At 33.2% G+C, this 20508-nt stretch overlaps 1 protein-coding gene across 1 annotated transcript in view; it reads right to left on the bottom strand.

The window, feature by feature from the left end:
* Positions 1-13216, bottom strand: part of LOC111049655 (dorsal-ventral patterning protein Sog) — a 106786-nt gene extending 93570 nt beyond the window's left edge. The window contains 2 exon segments of the mRNA XM_039440591.1: positions 10157-10363; positions 12700-13216. Of these exon segments, the coding sequence (XP_039296525.1) occupies positions 10157-10313 (157 nt within the window). The 5' untranslated portion in view covers positions 10314-10363; positions 12700-13216.
* Positions 13217-20508: the final 7292 nt, after the last annotated feature.

The following is a 20508-nucleotide window of genomic DNA, read 5'->3' as shown; positions in this document are numbered from 1 at the left end:
TAATAATCATATTGTTATGCATCTACATGAATTGGCGGAGCTTTGGACATATCAATGTCCATTCTTTGGGAAGAATATTAAAAATATCCTCCCCACTAACTCTCTACCAAAGTATGAGAGACTACCGGCGTTACACAGCTTCACGGGAAAGAACTACGGCTTGAAATAACAATATAAGTTGGGACATAAACGCCCTATACCATGGGATATCTACTTACGCTATAAATTGTTTCTATATGCTTATACACACACGTAGGGGATAGGAAATTCACGAATGACGCATCATCACGTCTCAACTACTCAGAAAAAGCAATTTGTAATATAATAACTATAGATAATAATCATATTGTTATGCATCTACATAAATTGGCGGAGCTTTGGACATATCAATGTCCATTCTTTGGGAAGAATATTAAAAATATCCTCCCCACTAACTCTCTACCAAAGTATAAGAGACTACCAGCGTTACACAGCTTCACGGGAAAGAACTAACACGGCTTGAGATAACAATAAAAGTTGCGACATAAACGCCCTATACCATGGGATATCTACTTACGCTATAAATTGTTTCCCTATGCTTATACATGTAGGGGATAGGAAATTCACGAATGACGCATCATCACGTCTCAACTACTCAACTGATTAGCTTGACATTTTGCATATAGATTCTCAATTTACCGAGGATGGTTATAGACCTATTTTCAATTCTTCAATATTTCAAAAGGTCAAGTTTTCAGTATGCCAATAACACCCTTGCAGAGCACTTGTTACCTGCTCGTTTCAATTTAAAGAATAGAAGAATAAAAATATACAAAACAGTGATAATAATAGTTTGAAACATGTGTCATGAATTCAGTTTCAAATATCAGTGACAAAATTCGATTAGATATAAATTAGAAAGATATGTTACAAAATCAGTTTCAGTCAATTTCAAAAATCAGTTGCAACCTCCCAATACTTCAAAACCAAAATTCTTCAAAATCTCCCCATCTGTACAGTCTATATTTCAAAATTCGATTTGAAATAAATTGAAAAATCTGGTGTGGCGCACTCACACAACTTTCCTTGCAGTTATGAAAATTGATCACCTGACGCTAGTGTTCCCGCGCATCTCAAGTCTACTACTATTCAAATATATGAGACAGCTGGTGATAGGTCAATAACGCTGGAAACACACGAGGTCTGCTATCTCTTCGTAGTGAATGATTTAATAGAACCAACATTTGCCAACAGTTTGCAATTTAATAATCACATTTTCTCGGATTTCAAGCTTATTTTCAATTTTAGGTGAAAATGTTACTGAACATTAATTGTAGAGATTTTCATGCTCAATCTTTTCCACTTGAATTTTCTTGTTTAGATTGTATCTGAATCCTGATAATTGGGAATCTAAAATCAAACTTTGCCTTTGGGACGGATTTCCTGAAATTTTTACAGATATAATAGGACTTGTTGCAGTTGATAGAGCATATCAATGACTATTTCAGGTATAAGTTTGATCAAAATCGTTGGAGCCGTTTCCGAGAAAATCACGAAAAACCCTGTTTTTGACAACATTTTCGCCATTTTAGCCGCCATCTTGAATCGCATTTGATCGAAATTGTTCGTGTCGGATCCTTATAGTGTAAGGACCTTAAGTTCCAAATTTCAAGTCATTCCGTTAATTGGGAGATGAGATATCGTGTACACAGACGCACATACACTCATACACACACACACACACACACACACACACACACACACACACACAGACCAATACCCGAAAATCACTTTTTTGGACTCAGGGGATCTTGAAACGTATAGAAATTTAGAAATTGGGGTACCTTAATTTTTTTCGGAAAGCAATACTTTCCTTACCTATGGTAATTGCCCTATTACCCTATTGGAAAGTAAAAATATACAAAACAGTGACAATATTAATTTGAAACATGTGTCATGAATTCAGTTTCAAATATCAGTGACAAAACTCGATTTGAAATAAATTAGAAAAATATGTTACAAAATCAGTTTCAGTCAATTTCAAAATTCAGTTGCAACCTACCCATACTTCAAACCCAAAAATCCTTCAAAAACTCCGTCTGTACAGTCTATATCATTAGTAAGCGTATTTTTACCAGTTATTTTATAAAAGTCACCAACATTTTTTTCTTTCTTTTTAATCTGAGGCGCTCCAAAATTGGACCCCGCCCAAAAATACAATTTCAAAACCCCGAAAATACATCAATATCAGACTTCCAGTTTTATAATAAAGTGGATGATAGATGTAATTAATGAGGGATATTTTTCAAAATTTCGATGATTTCATTTTTCAGGGAGGATGTAAGGGTTTTAGAGAGTGTGGAAATATTAAGAAATGAGGTTTGGATGCATGGAGATTGTGAAATGGACTTATACAGAGTGCTTCGAAAATGGAGCGACAAACTTGAGTGGTTTTTATTATTAAACTAAAATCCCAATTAAATGCTGCAAATCACCCCGAAGACTTCTGCTACTGCAAATATTGACAACAGGGTAGACAGCTAGATGGAAATTCGATGAGCGCTACTATACAAAAATTATTTTCCTACAGTTACGTTGAAAAGTGGCCATTGCTGCACTGATTACAGAACGCAAAGAATCACTTTTCCGCTCTAGTGCGGGAAAAATTTTTCTGCACTCCAGATTTGCAACATGGCAACGCAAAATACTTAGTAGGTTATATGGAGCAACAGTGCAGCAAAATCAAAATGAAGTTGGTAACAGTGACTGCTGTGGCTGCTATAGTGAGCAGAGGTGCAACCAAGCACAACGCGCTAATTATTATTCTTTATTTATAACCAAGGACAACGAGGACTTTAGGATTTTAGGATTAAGGTTTTTATCAATAATAAAATTACACAGAAAAACATTTGATGGATTTCAGGCAATTTTACCCATAATTACCCACTTTTCATATTCAATGGTAACTGTAGGAAAAAATTAATGTGAAATACGTGCGCAAAGTTCCTCTGCTGCACTCAAGAAACCATTCCGCCCTCGCCTACGGCTCGGGCGTAAACGTTTCTTTCGGTGCAGCAAACTGTCACGTTGCACAAATAACTATTGTCAGCACTGGAATGACAAATAAAACACTTGACAAAATATTTGTCCCCGGGCTGACAAATAATTTTAGTATAGTAGCGCTCATCGAATTTGCATCTAGCTGTTTACCCTGTTGTCAATATTTGCAGTAGCAGAAGTCTTCGGGGTGATTTACAGCATTTAATTGGGATTTTCGTTTAATAATAATTAATCATTAATTAGCATTTGAACAAATGAATCTTCCAATTTATTTCCATCTGTTGAGTGGTTTTCTCACATCAAAACTTGAAATGAACAATCTATAGTGAGGTCCACTTTATAATGGCAGTGGAGAAAGATAGGAGAACAACGTTGCCGATCCTCAGTCTTGTCAATGCCTTCTATAGACGGTAGCTGATACAGGTTTCTTGATGTAATATTAACTGTTCATTCTCGTTTAAAATAATCAATTAAATTTTATGAAGCAAGAATTTTCACTAACTTCATAATTGAGATGAAATATTTTGTTAATTAATTATTCAATCTACATTGTTAAAAGCCGTTCTGGGAACAGAGCAAAGCGAAAAAGAGATAGCGCAATCCGATTTGTTGAATAATAGACAAGGATAGCAATACCATTTCTAATGAAGCACTGCCATTATAACGTGGACCGCACTATATGATTTAATATTTTCATCATTACAAAAATATTCATCATAATGAAATGTATGAGTTTTCACTGATGATAGAATCAGCTCAGTATGAAGAAGAAGAAGAAGAAGAAGAAGAAGAAGAAGAAGAAGAAGAAGAAGAAGAAGAAGAAGAAGAAGAAGAGAAGAAGAAGAAGAAGAAGAGAAGAAGAAGGAGAAGAAGGAGAAGAAGAAGAAGAAGGAGAAGAAGGAGAAGAAGTAGAAGAAGTAGAAGGAGAAGAAGGAGAAGAAGAAGAAGAAGAAGAAGAAGAAGAAGAAGGAGAAGAAGGAGAAGAAGAAGAAGAAGGAGAAGAAGGAGAAGAAGAAGAAGAAGAGGATGAGGAGGAGGATTAGAAGGAGAAGAATGAGGATTTGGAGGAGGAGAAGAAGGAGGAGTTGGAAAAGGAAGAGAACGAGAAGGAAAAGAAGAAGAAGAAGGAGACAACGACGAAGAAGAACCTTAGATAAGAAGTAGAACATGAGAGAAAGGTGACCCATGATGATACAAAGTGGCGGAGAGAGAAAGAGCAGGAGAGAGATTGATTAATTGATTGATTGAGTACTTTATTAATGTAGATTACAATATATACTGGCTTATACACTTATATACAATAGCTTACAATACAGCAAAATTTTAGATGAATTTACATAATATAGACTAAGAAAATAATTATTGAACTGTATATGATATGAAAAAGCAATTTGTAATATAATAACTATGAATAATAATTATATTGTTATGCATCTACATGAATTGGCGGAGCTTTGGACATATCAATGTCCATTCTTCGGAAAAAATATTCAATATATCCTCCCCACTAACTCTCTACCAAAACGTTAATTCGATTAATTAAACTAAGGATTTATTTATTAATGGAAATTTTGTTAAAGTCTCGATTAATATAAATATTTAAGAGAAAAAAAAACAGAAAATTGAGAGAGAGAGTGAGAGAGAATATCAATTGAAGAATCAAGAAAGAATAGGATAATTCGGGTTATAAATTAAATTATTGGCAAAAAACTACGATTCACAATAATTATTCAGAAAAATTATTGCTTCAACAACAACAATATAGTAATATTATACGCCAAACAAACTTGAAGCTACTGAAAAATAAAGCGAGTTTCACTTTAAACAGTCGGCATTTCAGCAATCCTTATGAATATAACATCCATTCAATTGATGCTGACAATTTTTAAGTGAAATGCTACAACCATAATAATTAAGCTAATTCTTCTTCTTCTTTTTCATATTCTCCTTCCACTCATCCTCCTCCTTCTCATCAATCTTCTTTTTCTTCTCGTTCTCCTTTTTTTCTCCTCTCTTCCATTTTGGTAGAGAGTTAGTGGGGAGGATATTTTTAATATTCTTTCCGAAGAATGGACATTGATATGTCCAAAGCTCCGCCAATTTATGTAGATGCATAACAATATAATTATCTATAGTTATTATATTACAAATTACTTTTTCATATCATATACAGTTCAATAATTATTTTCTTAGTCTATATTATGTAAATTCATCTATAATTTTGCTGTATTGTAAGCTATTGTATATAAGTGTATAAGCCAGTATATATTGTAATCTACATAAATAAAGTACTCAATCCATCAATCAATCAATTCCTTTTCTCCTCCTCCTCCTCCTTCTCGTTCTCTTTCTTCTTCAGCTCCTCCTTCTGTTCCTCCTATTCCTTCTCCCCATTCATCTTCTTCTCATTCTCATTCTCCATTTCCTCCTTCTTCTTCTCCTCCTCCTCCTCCTTCATCATCTTCATCTTATCTTCCTCCTTCTTCCTCATCTCCTTCTCGTCGTCATTCTTCTTCTTCTTCTCCCCTCCACCTTCTCTTTCACTTATCCTTCTTCCTCTTCTTATCTTCCTCCTTTGGTAGAGAGTTAGTGGGGAGGATATTTTTAATATTCTTTCCGAAGAATGCACATTGATATGTCCAAAGCTCCGCCAATTTATGTAGATGCACAACAATATAATTATCTATAGTTATTATATTACAAATTGCTTTTTTCATATCATATACAGTTCAATAATTATTTTCTTAGTCTATATTATTTAAATTCATCTATAATTTTGCTGTATTGTAAGCTATTGTATATAAGTGTATAAGCCAGTATATATTGTAATCTACATAAATAAAGTACTCAATCAATCAATTCCTTTTCTCCTCTTCCTCCTCCTCCTCCTTCTCGTTCACTTTCTTCTTCAGCTCCTCCTCCTCCTGTTCCTCCTACTCCTTCTCCCCATTCATCTTCTTCTCATTCTTATCCTTCTCCATTTCCTCCTTCTTCTTCTCCTCCTCGTTCATCATCTTCATCTTATCTTCCTCCTTCTTCCTCATCTCCTTCTCGTCGTCATTCTTCTTCTTCTTCTCCCATCCACCTTCTCTTTCTCTTATCCTTCTTCCTCTTCTTATCTTCCTCCTTCTTCTTCTCCTCCTCCTCCTCCTTCTCGTCATTCTTCTACTTCTTTTTCACCTCATCCTCATTCATCTTCATCTTCTCTTCCTCCTTCTTACTCTTCTCCTTCTCGTCCTGTTTATTCTTCTCGTCCTTCTTCTTCTTCTTCTCCTTCTCCTACTTCTCCTCATTCTGGTTCTCTTTCTTTTTCAGCTCCTCCTTCTGTTCCTCCTACTCCTTCTCCCCATTCATCTTCTTCTCATTCTCATCCTTCTCCATTTCCTCCTTTTTCTTCTCCTCCTCCTTCATCATCTTCATCTTATCTTCCTCATCTCCTTCTCATCGTCATTCTTCTTCTTCTCCCCTTCACCTTCTCTTTCTCTTATCCTTCTTCCTCTTCTTATCTTCCTCCTTCTTCTTCTTCTTCTCTTCCTCCTCCTCGTCCTTCTTCTACTTCTTTTTCACCTCATCCTCATTCATCTTCATCTTCTCTTCCTCCTTCTTACTCTTCTCCTTCTCGTCCTGTTTATTCTTCTCGTCCTTCTTCTTGTTCTTCTTCTTCTTCATCTTCTCCTTCTTCTACTTCTTCTCCTCCTCCTCCTTCTCGTCCTTCTTCTACTTCTTTTTCACCTCATCCTCATTCATCTTCATCTTCTCTTCCTCCTTCTTACTCTTCTCCTTCTCGTCCTCTTTATTCTTCTCGTCCTTCTTCTTCTTCTTCTTCTCCTTCTTCTACTTCTTCTCCTCCTCCTCCTTCTCGTCCCTCTTCTACTTCTTTTTCACCTCATCCTCATTCATCTTCAACTTCTCTTCCTCCTTCTTACTCTTCTCCTTCATCATCTCTTTCTGCTCCTCCTCCTCCTCCATCTTCTTCTTCTTCTTCTTCTCATCCTCCTTCTTCTTCTCCTTCTTCTCCATACTAGCCTAATTACTGAAGGAGTTCTAATCAATTAATGTCTTTTTCATTCGCCCCATTTGAGACCGGCAATTAATCAATTAAAACTATTATACTAATCGCTAAAATACACACTGCACTGCTATAAAATTTCCTAGACTTTGATGACTAAATTTGAAATTTTCCTATTGGTATTCCCTATAGTGGGATTGACGTAATAAAGTTGGTGGAAATGATAGGACAACATGGTTGCCGATTCTCTGTTGCCACCGCCTTCTATAGTAGATAGCTGTGATTCAAGTCATCCCCCTATATCTGATCTCATATTAATTGTTGAATCTTGTTAGTATATTATCAATATTGTCTCTCGAATCTATAATTGAACGAGCGAAGTGAGGTCTAAGATTCAAGTCGCCGCTTTGGCATTTAAGTTTAAATGTTTAAATGTTTGAATGTTTATATTTTGAGCATTTACTCAACTACTCAACTCATCAACTTGAAAGGTTGCATATAGATTCTCAATTCACCGAGGATGGTTATAGGCTTATTTTAAATTCTTCAAGATTTCAGTAGGTCAAGTTTTCAGTTTATCAAGTATTCAATTAGACCCTTGCGGAGCACGGGTTACCAGCTAGTTTATAATAATTGACCGAGCGAAGAGAGGTCTAAGATTCAAGTCGCCGGTTTGGCATTTCTCTTAATGTTTAAATGTTTGAATGTTTAAATGTTTGAATGTTTAAATGTTTATATTTTGAGCATTTACGGCGAAACGCGGTAATAGATTTCCATGAAATTGACAGGTATGTTCCTTTTAAATTGCGCGTCGACGTATATAAAGGTTTTTGGAAATTTTACATTTCAAGGATAATATAAAAGGAAAAAGGAGCCTCCTTCATACGCCAATATAAAGTAAAAATCCACTATGAATTATTCATCATAAATCAGCTGACAAGTGATTACACAGATGTGTGGAGAAAGCCAGTCTATTGCTGTATTTCCATAAGTTCTATAGTTTCAATCAGGTACTTGTGGATGAGAATACTGCGTGAGGTCTACTGTTCACAGAACTACTAGTATAATAGAGGAAAGAACTGGCGTATACACGTAGGGGATAGGAAATTCACGAATGACGCATCATCACGTCTCAACTACTCAACTCATTAACTTGACATTTTGCATATAGATTCTTAATTAACCGAGGATGGTTATAGGCCTATTTCAAATTCTTCAAGATTTCAGTAGGTCAAGTTTTCAGTGTATCAAGTTTTTAATTAGACGCTCGCGGAGCACGGCTTACCTGCTAGAAACCAAAAAAAAAATCTGTTACTATATTAATGGCTATAATTGACCGAACGAAGTGGGGTCTAAGATTCAAGTCGACGGTTTGGCATTTCTCTTAATGTTTAAATGTTTTTATGTTGCGCATTTACGGCGAAACGCGGTAATAGATTTTCATGAAATTTGACAGGTATGTTCCTTTTTAAATTGCGCGTCAACGTATATACAAGGTTTTTGGAAATTTTGCATTTCAAGGATAATATAAAAGGAAAAAGGAGCCTCCTTCATACGCCAATATTAGAGTAAAAATCAGACCATAGAATTATTCATCATAAATCAGCTGTCTAGTGGACTATATAATACTACCATAGCCACCTCTAATACAAGGCCGCGGCCTACGATATTGCAACGTCGCAGTGTAGGCCTAGAATCTAATACATGATTGGTGGAAAAGATCAGCTAGTATTTTTTTAAATCTTCTTCACCAATCATGTATTAGATTTTAGGCCTACACTGCGACGTTGCAATATCGTAGGCCGCGGCCTTGTATTAGAGGTGGCTATGATACTACCCGTTCAAAACATCGAACATCTTGAAAATGTATCTTTCCATCAACGTTGTAGACAGTTGCAGCCAGACCTGATAACAGCGCTCACACTCACATTCCGGGACGACACGTCACGGTACGATAGGACAGAAAGCTCTATGTTTATTTAGGATTTTTACTAGACATTTTAAATTGATAAATTATTTATTATTTTTTGAGAAAACATAACAACAGGTAGCTTACTGAGCGCGAGGGCTACTGTTCACAGAACTACTAATGTTATGTATTATTAAATGTTATGTATTCGGTAGGCCTACTCCCATGTGCGGCCATCAGTGCTTAATTTTTTTTTTTTTTTTTGAATGAATGAATTTATTTGCCAAAAACAAAATACAAAAAAGCTTTACAAAAAATTAATATAAGTATATGCTACTGCACTTAAACCAAGATACATACATTTATTTAATTAGATATAATAATGAAGATATCCTTATATATTATAAATAATAGTTTTAAAATGAAGATTCAATTTATGATCACATGCATAAGTACAGTAGGTGAGGCAAAAACACCGGCAAAAGGAAGATTCCTTGTGCGCCAGTGTGAGTCGTAAATCACCTTAATCAGGGATAAATTTGTGCCGGAACGCACCGGAACGGCGGTCCGGTTCCTCCCAGGGCGACCGGAACCCGGAACTTACCATAACGTAATGTAGTTGTATCAATACACACCATGTTTTGTAATAATATTGTAGACACAAATAAAAATAGTATAGTTCATCTTTGAAGTTTGCTTTCATTCTCATTTATCTCCCTTCTTGTAATTCAAAGTATTGAATTGAAAGTTCTGGCAATTTAAACTATTACCCTTTACCATTTAATTTGATAAAATCTGTATTTGTTTAACATTAAACGTAATTGGAAATTAGAATAATCGAAAACAGACTTAAAACTGGGTTTTTTAAGGCTAAATTTAAAAACAAATTTCGGGGGTGCACCCCCGGTCATCCTTCCCATGGGGGGTATTCCATACCCCCCGGTAGTTGGGCCAGCCAGAGTTCTGGCAGCTGAAAATTTACAAATTAAGCACTGGCGGCCATGCTCGAAAGAGCTTGTATATGATTATTGTTACTCATTTTAATAGATAAATAAATAATAAATAAATAAATAAATAAATAAATAAATAAATAAATAAATAAATAAATAAAAATAAATAAATAAATAAATAAATATGATAAATAAATAAATAAATAAATAAATAAATAATAAATAAATAAATAAACAAGTTCGACTCACCGGCAGCATGTTGAGATTTCCTGAATATATCGTCTCCATGGAGGGGCAAATGTCTTCTAGCACTTGACACTATATTTCGGTCGGGTATTGTCACAAACAGTATTATCAAAATCCTCAACAGGGGTACACAACCCAACACTCCCTGCCTCAGTAGCATTTTGGGGCAGTTTTTTGGTTTTTGAATCTCTCGAAAACTAGACCTTGAATCTAAAAAAATAAATAAAACACTTTGTTACTATAGAAAATTCAACTTTAGGCTACACTATTCCTAATTATTTTTTCAAGAATCTAATTATATTAATTGATTATCCCAACATTCCCTGAATTATAGTGAGGTCCACGTTATTGACCGAGCGAAGTGAGGTCTAAGATTCAAGTCGACGGTTTGGCATTTCTCTTAATGTTTGAATGTTTATATGAAGCGCATTTTCGGCGAAATAAATCCATGAGATTTAGAGGATGGATTCTTCATGGTATTGTTGATCTATTAAAACAAAATTTCCTGAAAATATCAATTTTGGAAATTTATTCAATTTACCAAAAAATAACTCAACTAAAAGTATTTTCAGTAAATTAAATAACTAATCTTAACATTGAATATTTTCAGAAAACTTTTGTTTTACTAGATCAATAATACCATGAAGAATCTATCCTCTATATTTCATGGATTTATCTCTTACCGAATTTGAAATGTTCTGTCCCAAAAATTTAAACTTTAGGCGCTCATATCTCAAAAATTAATGATCAGAAAAAATGTTTTCCTGAGAAAACTTTTTCATTTTGATAGCTTGATGATATACAAATATAAAAACTTTGAAAAATATCACGAGTAAAAAGTTTATTTTTAGCCTTTGCACAGACTTTACCCAGTCTCACGAATTTGATAATATGAATAGCTACGAATTAATAATGAAATTTTAAATCAATTACTTAATGTTGAAGAAATCCAAAACCCCGCTACCCTCGCCTGTTGGAGAGAACTCTACATTAATTTACACTAATACTTCTACTAGGTTTTTTCAATATATTTTCATAATAAGACTTTTAAAATTCAAGACTTAAATTAATTAATTTATTATTATTATTATTAAATTTTAATTAAATAATTTAAAAAATCAATTATTCGATTGAAGAAAATTGTACTTTGCAACCCTAGCCTGTCATTGAAAATTCTACACCAATTTACCCAAATACTTCTACAAGATTTTCTATCTTTCTAATTTTCTATCTACAAAATTTCAATATATTTTTCTAATAAAACTTTCCAATCAATTATTCAATTGCAGAATATTGAAACCTCAATGAAAACTTTACACCATTTTGCCCTAATACTTCTAGATTTCAATATATTTTTAAAATAAAACTTTTAAAATCAATTATTCAATTGCAGAATATTGAAACCTCAATGAAAACCTCACAAGAATTTGCCTTAATACTTCTAGATTTCAATATATTTTCAAAATGAAACTTTTAAAATCAATTATTCATGGCAGAATATTGAAACCTCAATGAAAACTTCACACCAATTTGCCCTAATACTTCTAGATTTCAATATATTATTTTCAAAATGAAACTTTTAAAATCAATTATTCAATTGCAGAATATTGAAACCGCAATGAAAACTTTACACCATTTTGCCCTAATACTTCTAGATTTCAATATATTTTCAAAATGAAACTTTTAAAATCAATTATTCAATTGCAGAATATTGAAACCTCAATGAAAACCTCACAAAAATTTGCCCTAATTCTTCTAGATTTCAATATATTTTCAAATTGAAACTTTTAAAATCAATTACTCAATTGCAGAATAATGAAACCTCAATGAAAACCTCACAACAATTTGCCCTATTACTTCTAGATTTCAATATATTTTTAAAATAAAACTTTTAAAATCAATTATTCAATTGCAGAATATTGAAACCTCAATGAAAACTTTACACCAATTTGCCCTAATACTTCTAGATTTCAATATATTTTCAAAATGAAACTTTTAAAATCAATTATTCAATTGCAGAATATTGAAACCTCAATGAAAACTTTACACTAATTTGCCCTAATACTTCTAGATCTCAATATATTAAAAAAAAACACATTTGAAATCATTTATTCAATTGCAGAATATTGAAACCTCAATGAAAACTTTACACCATTTTGCCCTAATACTTCTAGATTTCAATATATTTTTGAAATAAAATTTTCAAAATCAATTATTCGATTGCAGAATATTGAAACCTCGATGAAAACTTTACACCAATTTGCCCTAATACTTCTAGATCTCAATATATTAAAAAAAACACTTTTGAAATCATTTATTCAATTGCAGAATATTGAAACCTCAATGAAAACTTTACACCAATTTGCCCTAATACTTCTAGATTTCAATATATTTTTAAAATGAAACTTTTAAAATCAATTATTCAAAAGAAAACTGAAACCCCGGTAACCTAGCCTGTCATTGAAAATCCTACACCAATTCCCTCTAAAAGTTCTACAAGATTTTATTAATACTATAATATTCCTATAATAATACACACCAATTACCGTTATATCAACACCAAAACTGCTATAAATCACCACACAAAAACAGTTTCATTCAAGAAAACACACTCTCGTATTTCGTAGTTCATTCGCAGAAAACACTAAATTATTTCGATCGAACATTTCGGAGAATATTTCGCACATTTTCCTTGTAAAAAAAACGTTGATGAACTGAGTAAACAATTGTGAACCACTGTATAACTGTGAAATTTATGAAACAATAATATTGTAAAAACTTTGATAACTAACTGAGTAATACAATAATTGTGAACCACTGTGTAACTGTGGAATTCATGAAACAATAAACCACTTTATATAAATAATAACTGTGGACTGTGTATGAAACTACACTGTTAAATTCAATTCAATAAATTAGACCAACATCAGCACATGGCTGTGTTACAGTAGATCGTAACTATCACGTGTGTGTCAGAGAGGGAAAACGGAAAATTTTGAGGTTAGAAAGTCGTAGATGTTCACCTCGCGACGGTTGGAAACGTACTGAGAAATTTTCAGTAGTGCACTGAACAAAAATTGAAGGCTAGCGCTAAAGCTACGCGTCGCGCCTAGCGGACGTTTTATTAACTACTACAATGAGACGTTACGTCTATTTTAGAGATTGGTGGTGTGTTTACTGACGTCTAGTTTTTCTTCTTCTTCTTCTACTTCTTCCTCTTCTAATTCTTCATCTTCTTATTTTTCTATTTTATTCTAGTTTCATATTTATTTGTATGATATTTTTATTTCTATGAATGATTCAGGATCATAATATTTTCTACATACGGAACCATCTTTGTCCTAACGTGATTTTCAAAGACAGTAAGCTACTCTCATTAAATCTACAGTAGTTCATCTTTTTCTACTCCTTCCTCTTCTTCTTCTTCTTCTTCTTCTTCTTCTTCTTCTTCTTCTCTCCGTTCCTTTTCTCCACCTCCTTTATTGCTAATCAATTCCAATTTAGGTACTTGAATAAAAATCCAATGTCCTTTTTTCTTCTTCTTCTTCTTCTTCTTCCAATTCTTCATTTTCTAAATTTTCTATTTTATTCTAGTTCCAACATGTAAGAATGATTTTGGAAGAGATTTTCAAAGACAAGTTACTCTCAACAAATCTATTGTAGATAATCTTTTTCCACTTTCTCTTCTTCTTCTTCTTCTTCTTCTTTTTCCTCTTCTTCTAATACTTCTTCTAATAATTATTCATCTTCTCAATTTTCTATTTTATTCTAGTTTCATTTTGTATGAATGATTCAGGATCATAATATTTTCTACATACGGAACCACCTTTGTCCTAACGTGATTTTCAAAGACAGTAAGCTATCCTCATCAAATCTACAGTAGTTCATCTTTTTCTACTCCTTCCTCTACTTCTTCCTCTTCTTCTTCTTCTCCGTTTTTCTTCTCCGTTCCTTTTCTCCTCCTCCTTTATTGCTAATCAATTCCAATTTAGGTACTTGAATAAAAATACAATGTCCTTTTTTCTTCTTCTTCTTCTTCTTCTTCTTCCAATTCTACATCTTCTAAATTTTCTATTTTATTCTAGTTCCATCTTGTATGAATGACAATATTTTCTACATACATTTTTCTTCTATAGGTAGTGATATTCAAAGATAAGTTACTCTCAACAAATCTATTGTAGATAATCTTTTTCTACTTTCTCTTCTTCTTCTTCTTCTTCTTCTCCGTTCCTTTTCTCCACCTTCTTTATTGCTAATCAATTCCAATATAGGTACTTGAATAAAAATCCAACGTACTTTTTTAATTTTGTGATGCTATTTTCATCTTTGCTCTTTTTTTACATACTGTTCTCAAGGCTATATGATTTAGAATTTATTGAATTCAAAGAGAAAATCTCGTGAGTAGAGGTGCTATAATCATCCTATTATATTAAGCGAGCAATTTCTGTACTGTATCTGGTTATTTTATATCTGGTTATTTTTATATCTGGTTATTTTTATATCTGGTTATTTATAAAACACTTATTGACATGGGCTGCTTTTAAATTAATAAAACAAAATAAATCTTATAGCACCCTTTATTCTTTAAATAAAACTATTTCAAAGTTTTTTAAAGAATAAAGGGTGCTATAAGATTTATTTTGTTTTATTATCTGGTTATTCATGTTCAACGGATCTCGAAAACGGCTCTAACGATTTTCACGAAATTTGGAACATAGTAGGTTTATGATATGAAGATTCGATTGCACTAGGCCTCATCCTTGAGAAAACTCGCGGAACGACATTAAAAGGATAATTAATCCTTGGCTGAAACAGCTGTGGATAGTAAAAAGGTGAGTATGTGAAAAATCAAAATATCGCATCCCCGAAATTCATAAGATGACGTATAGCCAGCTGTCAAATATAGACACGATCATTTTAGAGAATTGTGTTCTGTTTATCAATAAATAAAAATAACGAGTGAAGCTCGGTGACCCGATATTGCTTATTATGTGAAGGTAACCCATACTCCGCTAGAGTTTAATTAAATACTTGATAAACTGAAAACTTGACCTACTGAAATCTTGAAGAATTTAAAATAGGCCTATAACCATCCTCGGTAAATTGAGAATGTATATGCAACATTTCAAGTTAATGAGTTGAGTAGTTACGACGTGATGATGCGTCATTCGTGAATTTCCTATCCCCTACGTGTGTAGGCTAAGCCAGTTCTAATTGAATACTTCATACACTGAACACTTTACCTACTGAAATCTTGAATACTTAAAGGCCTATAACCATCCTGGGTGAATTGAGAATCTATATGCTAAATTACAAGTTAATGAGTTGAGTAGTTGAGACGTGATGATGCGTCATTCGTGAATTTCCTATCCCCTAAGTGTATAAGCCAGTTCTTTCCTTTATTATAGCTAGTAGTTCTGTGAACAGTAGACCTCACGCAGTATTCTCTCCACATACCGAACCTGATTGAAACTATAGACCTTATGGAATAATACGCAATAGAAAGGCTTCTCCACACATCTGTAATCACTTGTCAGCTGATTTATGATGAATAATTCTATAGTCTGATTTTTTACTCTAATATGGCGTATGAAGGAGGGTCCTTTTTCCTTTTATATTATCCTTGAAATGCCAAATTTCCAAAACCATGTATGTACGTCGACGCGCATTAAAATAGGAACTACCTGTCAAATTTCATGAAAATCTATTACCGTGTTTCGCCGTAAATGTGCAACATATAAACATTCAAACATTTAAACATTAAGAGAAATGCCAAACCGTCGACTTGAATCCTAGACCTCTCTTCGCTCGGTCAATTATTATAAACTAGCTGGTAACCCGTGCTCCGCAAGGGTCAAATTGAATACTTGATAAACTGAAAACTTTACTTACTGAAATCGTCAATACTTAAAGGCCTATAACCATCCTGGGTGAATTGTGAATCTATATGCTAAATATTTCAAGTTAATGAGTTGAGTAGTTGAGACGTGATGATGCGTCATTCGTGAATTTCCTATCCCCTACGTGTATAAGCCAGTTCTTTCCTTTATTTTATTAAAGACTAGCTGGTAACCCGTGCTTCGAAAGTGTCTAATTTAATACTTGATACACTGAAAACTTGACCTACTGAAATCTTGAAGAATTTAAAATAGGCCTATAACCATCCTCGGTGAATTAAAAATCTAAATGCAAAATGTCAAGTCAATCAGTTGAGTAGTTTAGACGTGATGATGCGTCATTCGTGAATTTCCTATCCCGTACATGTATAAGACTCTTTTATCAAACTATAGATTATTTGTTTATTAACCTAGATTATAGATAAACAACCAAAATAACACATAAGAGATTATCAATGTACCTAGAATACAATGTATTCCAGGTACATTGGAGATAACCAAGAATCAAAAGGGGAAATTATTGACATGTTTTTTAGGTCAATAACGTTTCATTGTATGAACTTAATTGAAGAACATCTCAGTCTAAAGTGAGATCTTAATGGATCTGAAACGGAATTAGTATTATAATGATTATATTGATGGAGGAATTGTAGAAATATATCACATGCCTACGTGATTGAAATAATTTTGTTCCCACGATAGTGCATATTATAACATGGTACATTATTTATACAGTTGTAGATAGAGTTGAAGAGATAAGATGAAGTTTATTTTCATCCTGCAATTATCGTATCACCAAATATTATCAAATTCTATTATTCTCTTTCTTTCTTCTTTTCGTTTCTCATTCTCCTTTTCCTTCTCTTCTTACTCCTCCTTTCCTTTCTTCACCAACACCTCGTCCTCATCATTTTCCTCTTCCTCCTCCTCCTGCTAATCCTTTTCCTCCGCCACCTCCTCATTCTCATTTTCCCCTTCCTTCTCCTACTCCTCCTCCTCCTCCTCCTCCTCCCCTCCTCGTCCTCCTCCTCCACAGCATTCCACTTCAAGGCATCTTTCAACACAAATCGTTAACACATGTGTGTGCATAGGTCTACCAACCTATTGTCCAATCCTTTCTAAAACCGTTGAAATATTCTACGAAAATCTGACAAACCTCTCCACTATCAAGAAGAATAAGAACAAGAAGAAGAAGAAGAAGAAGAAGGAGGAAGAAGAAGAAGAAGAAGAAGAAGAAGAAGAAGAAGAAGAAGAAGAAGAAGAAGAAGAAGAAGAAGAAGAAGAAGAAGAAGAAGAACAAGAATGAGTATTTCAAAACTGAAATATTCATTGAAAATCTAAGAAAGCTCTCCCCACTATAGTGTGGTCCACATTATACTGACAGTATTTGATTAACTTTGATGTTGCTATCCTTGTCTATCATTCGACAAAGCAGGTAGTACTATCCTTCTCTAGTTCCGCAACGATGCCAAATCTGCTTTTGGCATAACATATCATACAGCTGTGCTTCTAGAATTAAGTTTGTTTTTTCGGTTCTTTATCAAAATTATTTCTTTAATATATGAATCTTCTCTATTCAAGTGATAATAATGTGAAATATCTGTTCTATTTTTTGTTTGTTTGGAAGCTCTAAATTTGAAAATTTACTTTGTGAACATATTAGTGGTCTGAAATTTCGTGAAGTGAAGAGCTACAAGACTTAACTATTTCGGACTATGTGTAACCATATCTAAATTGGGGAGAGGAATAGCACAAGGTACCTTTTTTTTCCTCTCCCTATCATTTATATGATGTATACTTATTATATCAATCAATAAAGAATAAAGAATAAAGAATAAAAGAAATATATATAATTAAGGCAGAGAAGCGGCAAGGCTATTCTTCTATCTCTATTCACTGCCATTATAACGTGGACCTCACTATAAGCTCTCTCTCTCTCACACTCTCTCTCTCTCTCTCTCTCTCTCTCTCTCTCTCTCTCTCTCTCTCTCTCTCTCTCTCTTGGTAGAGAGTTAGGTAAAGAGTTAGTGGGGAGGATATTTTTAATATTCTTTCCGACGAATGGACATTGATATGTCCAAAGCTCCGCCAATTTATGTACATGCATAACAATATAATTTATCTATGGTTATTATATTACAAATTGCTTTTTCATATCATATACAGTTCAATAATTATTTTCTTAGTCTATATTATGTGAATTCATCTATAATTTTGCTGTATTGTAAGCTATTGTATATAAGTGTATAAGCCAGTATATATTGTATTCTACATAAATAAAGTACTCAATCAATCAATCAATTCACTGCCATTATAACGTGGACCTCACTATAAGCTCTCTCTCTCTCACTCTCTCTCTCTCCACTATCATACCTTTCAAATCTTGTTCTCAGAAACGTTTAATAATGTACATTCACGGGTAGCTGAGTTGAAATATTATCACACTTTCAGTATTGTATGAATGGGAGGCATTTATGTCGTTAATAAGCGATATTCTGACAGGTTCAAGTGAATTTAACAGTAGAACCCACACCTGTGTGGAAGATAATAGTGTAATGAGAAACAGATGTTGAGTTGAGATTTCACAAGAAAACCTCAAGAAAGTTTCAAGTTGTATCCTGTTAACTTGTACTGTATTGTTCTATAGTGAGGTCCACGTTATAATGGCAGTGTTTGATTGGCAATCGTATTGCTATCTTTGTCTATCATTCAACAAAGTTGCCAGATCGTCTTTTAACAATGTAGAATTGATAATTGACTATGGTATTGTTGGCTCATATTATTTATCATTGATAATTATTCATCATCACTAGGCATTTATTCCGTAACATTTTCCTCTCACCAAGAGAATTGATTTTTCAAATTGATTCTATTCACATCATACTTTTAGAACGTTTTAATTAATGTTATCTTTCTTGTTTTGAAAAGATCTTTAAATTGATGTACCACAAAATGGGTGTTCACTTTTAAAATATTCAGATTACAACCCCTAAGTCACCCCCTTATGAGGGGTTGAAATTCAGTTGTACGTCAAAAGGTGGAGTATTTGACCAATAACTTATCCTGAAAGTTACAGTATTATATCTACAACAGTCTCCAATTTATTGAAGGGTTCCCATACATATGACTCACTCTGTATAAGTTGTATATTTATATAACTTGTGTACAGGTCTACAAGTTGTACAGAAAATAAACGATTCAGGGGGTTGAAATTCAGTTGTACGTCAAAAGGTAGAGTATTTGACCAATGACTTATCCTAAAAGTTACAGTATTATATCTACATCAGTCTCCAATTTATTGAAGGGTTCTCATATTCATACATATTATGACTCACCCTGTATAAGTTGTATATTTATATAACTTGTGTACAGGTCTACAAGTTGTACAGAAAATAAGCGATTCAGAAATACAAGAGATCACCAATTTTAGTAAATTAATCCTATTTTGAACTTCTAAAATGATATCTAAATTTGGGAGAGAAAAAGTACAAGGTGTATCCTTAGTTTTTCTCTCCCAATCAGTGTTTCTTTGTAAAAAATATAAATAAATAAATAAGAGAAGAACTATCTAGAATCGCTGATAAATTATTCATTCCCGTCACATTTAAATCTCATCAGAGAGGTTTGTCAATCAGTTTGAGAGAACGCTGAGAAACTCTAATATTTCAAACACATCTTTTGATGAAAAACTAATTTGGAAAAGGATAAATGTTTTTAAAATAATTTGAGAGAAAAGAATCGGGATGTAGAGAGAGAGAGAAGAATAATAAAATAATACAAGTAGATGATAAGAAGTAAAAATTGACCAGAGGTTTATTTTTGACTGGTAGACGCTTAGAGGAAGATTGTAACGAAAAAGAAGAAGAAGAAGAAGAAGAAGAAGAAGAAGAAGAACAACAACAACAACAACAACAACAACAACAACAACAACAACAACAACAACAACAACACAAAGAACAAGAAGAAGAAGAAACAAAGAGAAAGAAGTAAAACAAGAACTAACCAGAGTGAATGTATGATATTCTTCTGTCGATAAGATAACAAAATTACATTGAAGAGTGTAAGAAGACTATTTATAATCAAATTCTTTAAAAATGTGACCGGATAATGTATTTTGCAAGTTTAGAGATGATAATAAGTCACCAGTAATTGCTTAGATTTCAGTGAATATTACACTCGCTATATTTGCTTTACTCAATTGTTTAAACAAGCTACGCGGAGTCTATTTGCTTTTCATTACTCCAACGGAAAGAAGTAAAGCAATATTATTCTGTCTGTCTTGTGTACATAACTGAGAATATCTTGCTGAATTATTTATTATCAATATGTGATTGACTCCTTAATGGATTCAATTAGTTCAAGTAGTTCTGTGAACAGTAGACCTCGCGCTCAGTAAGTTACATTGATCTGTTGTTATGTTTTCTCAAAAATTAATAAATAATTTATCGATTTAAAATG

Source organism: Nilaparvata lugens, chromosome 14 (assembly GCF_014356525.2).
Source record: "Nilaparvata lugens isolate BPH chromosome 14, ASM1435652v1, whole genome shotgun sequence".
NCBI lineage: Eukaryota > Metazoa > Arthropoda > Insecta > Hemiptera > Delphacidae > Nilaparvata > Nilaparvata lugens.
This window is presented reverse-complemented; position numbering and strand designations above follow the sequence as displayed.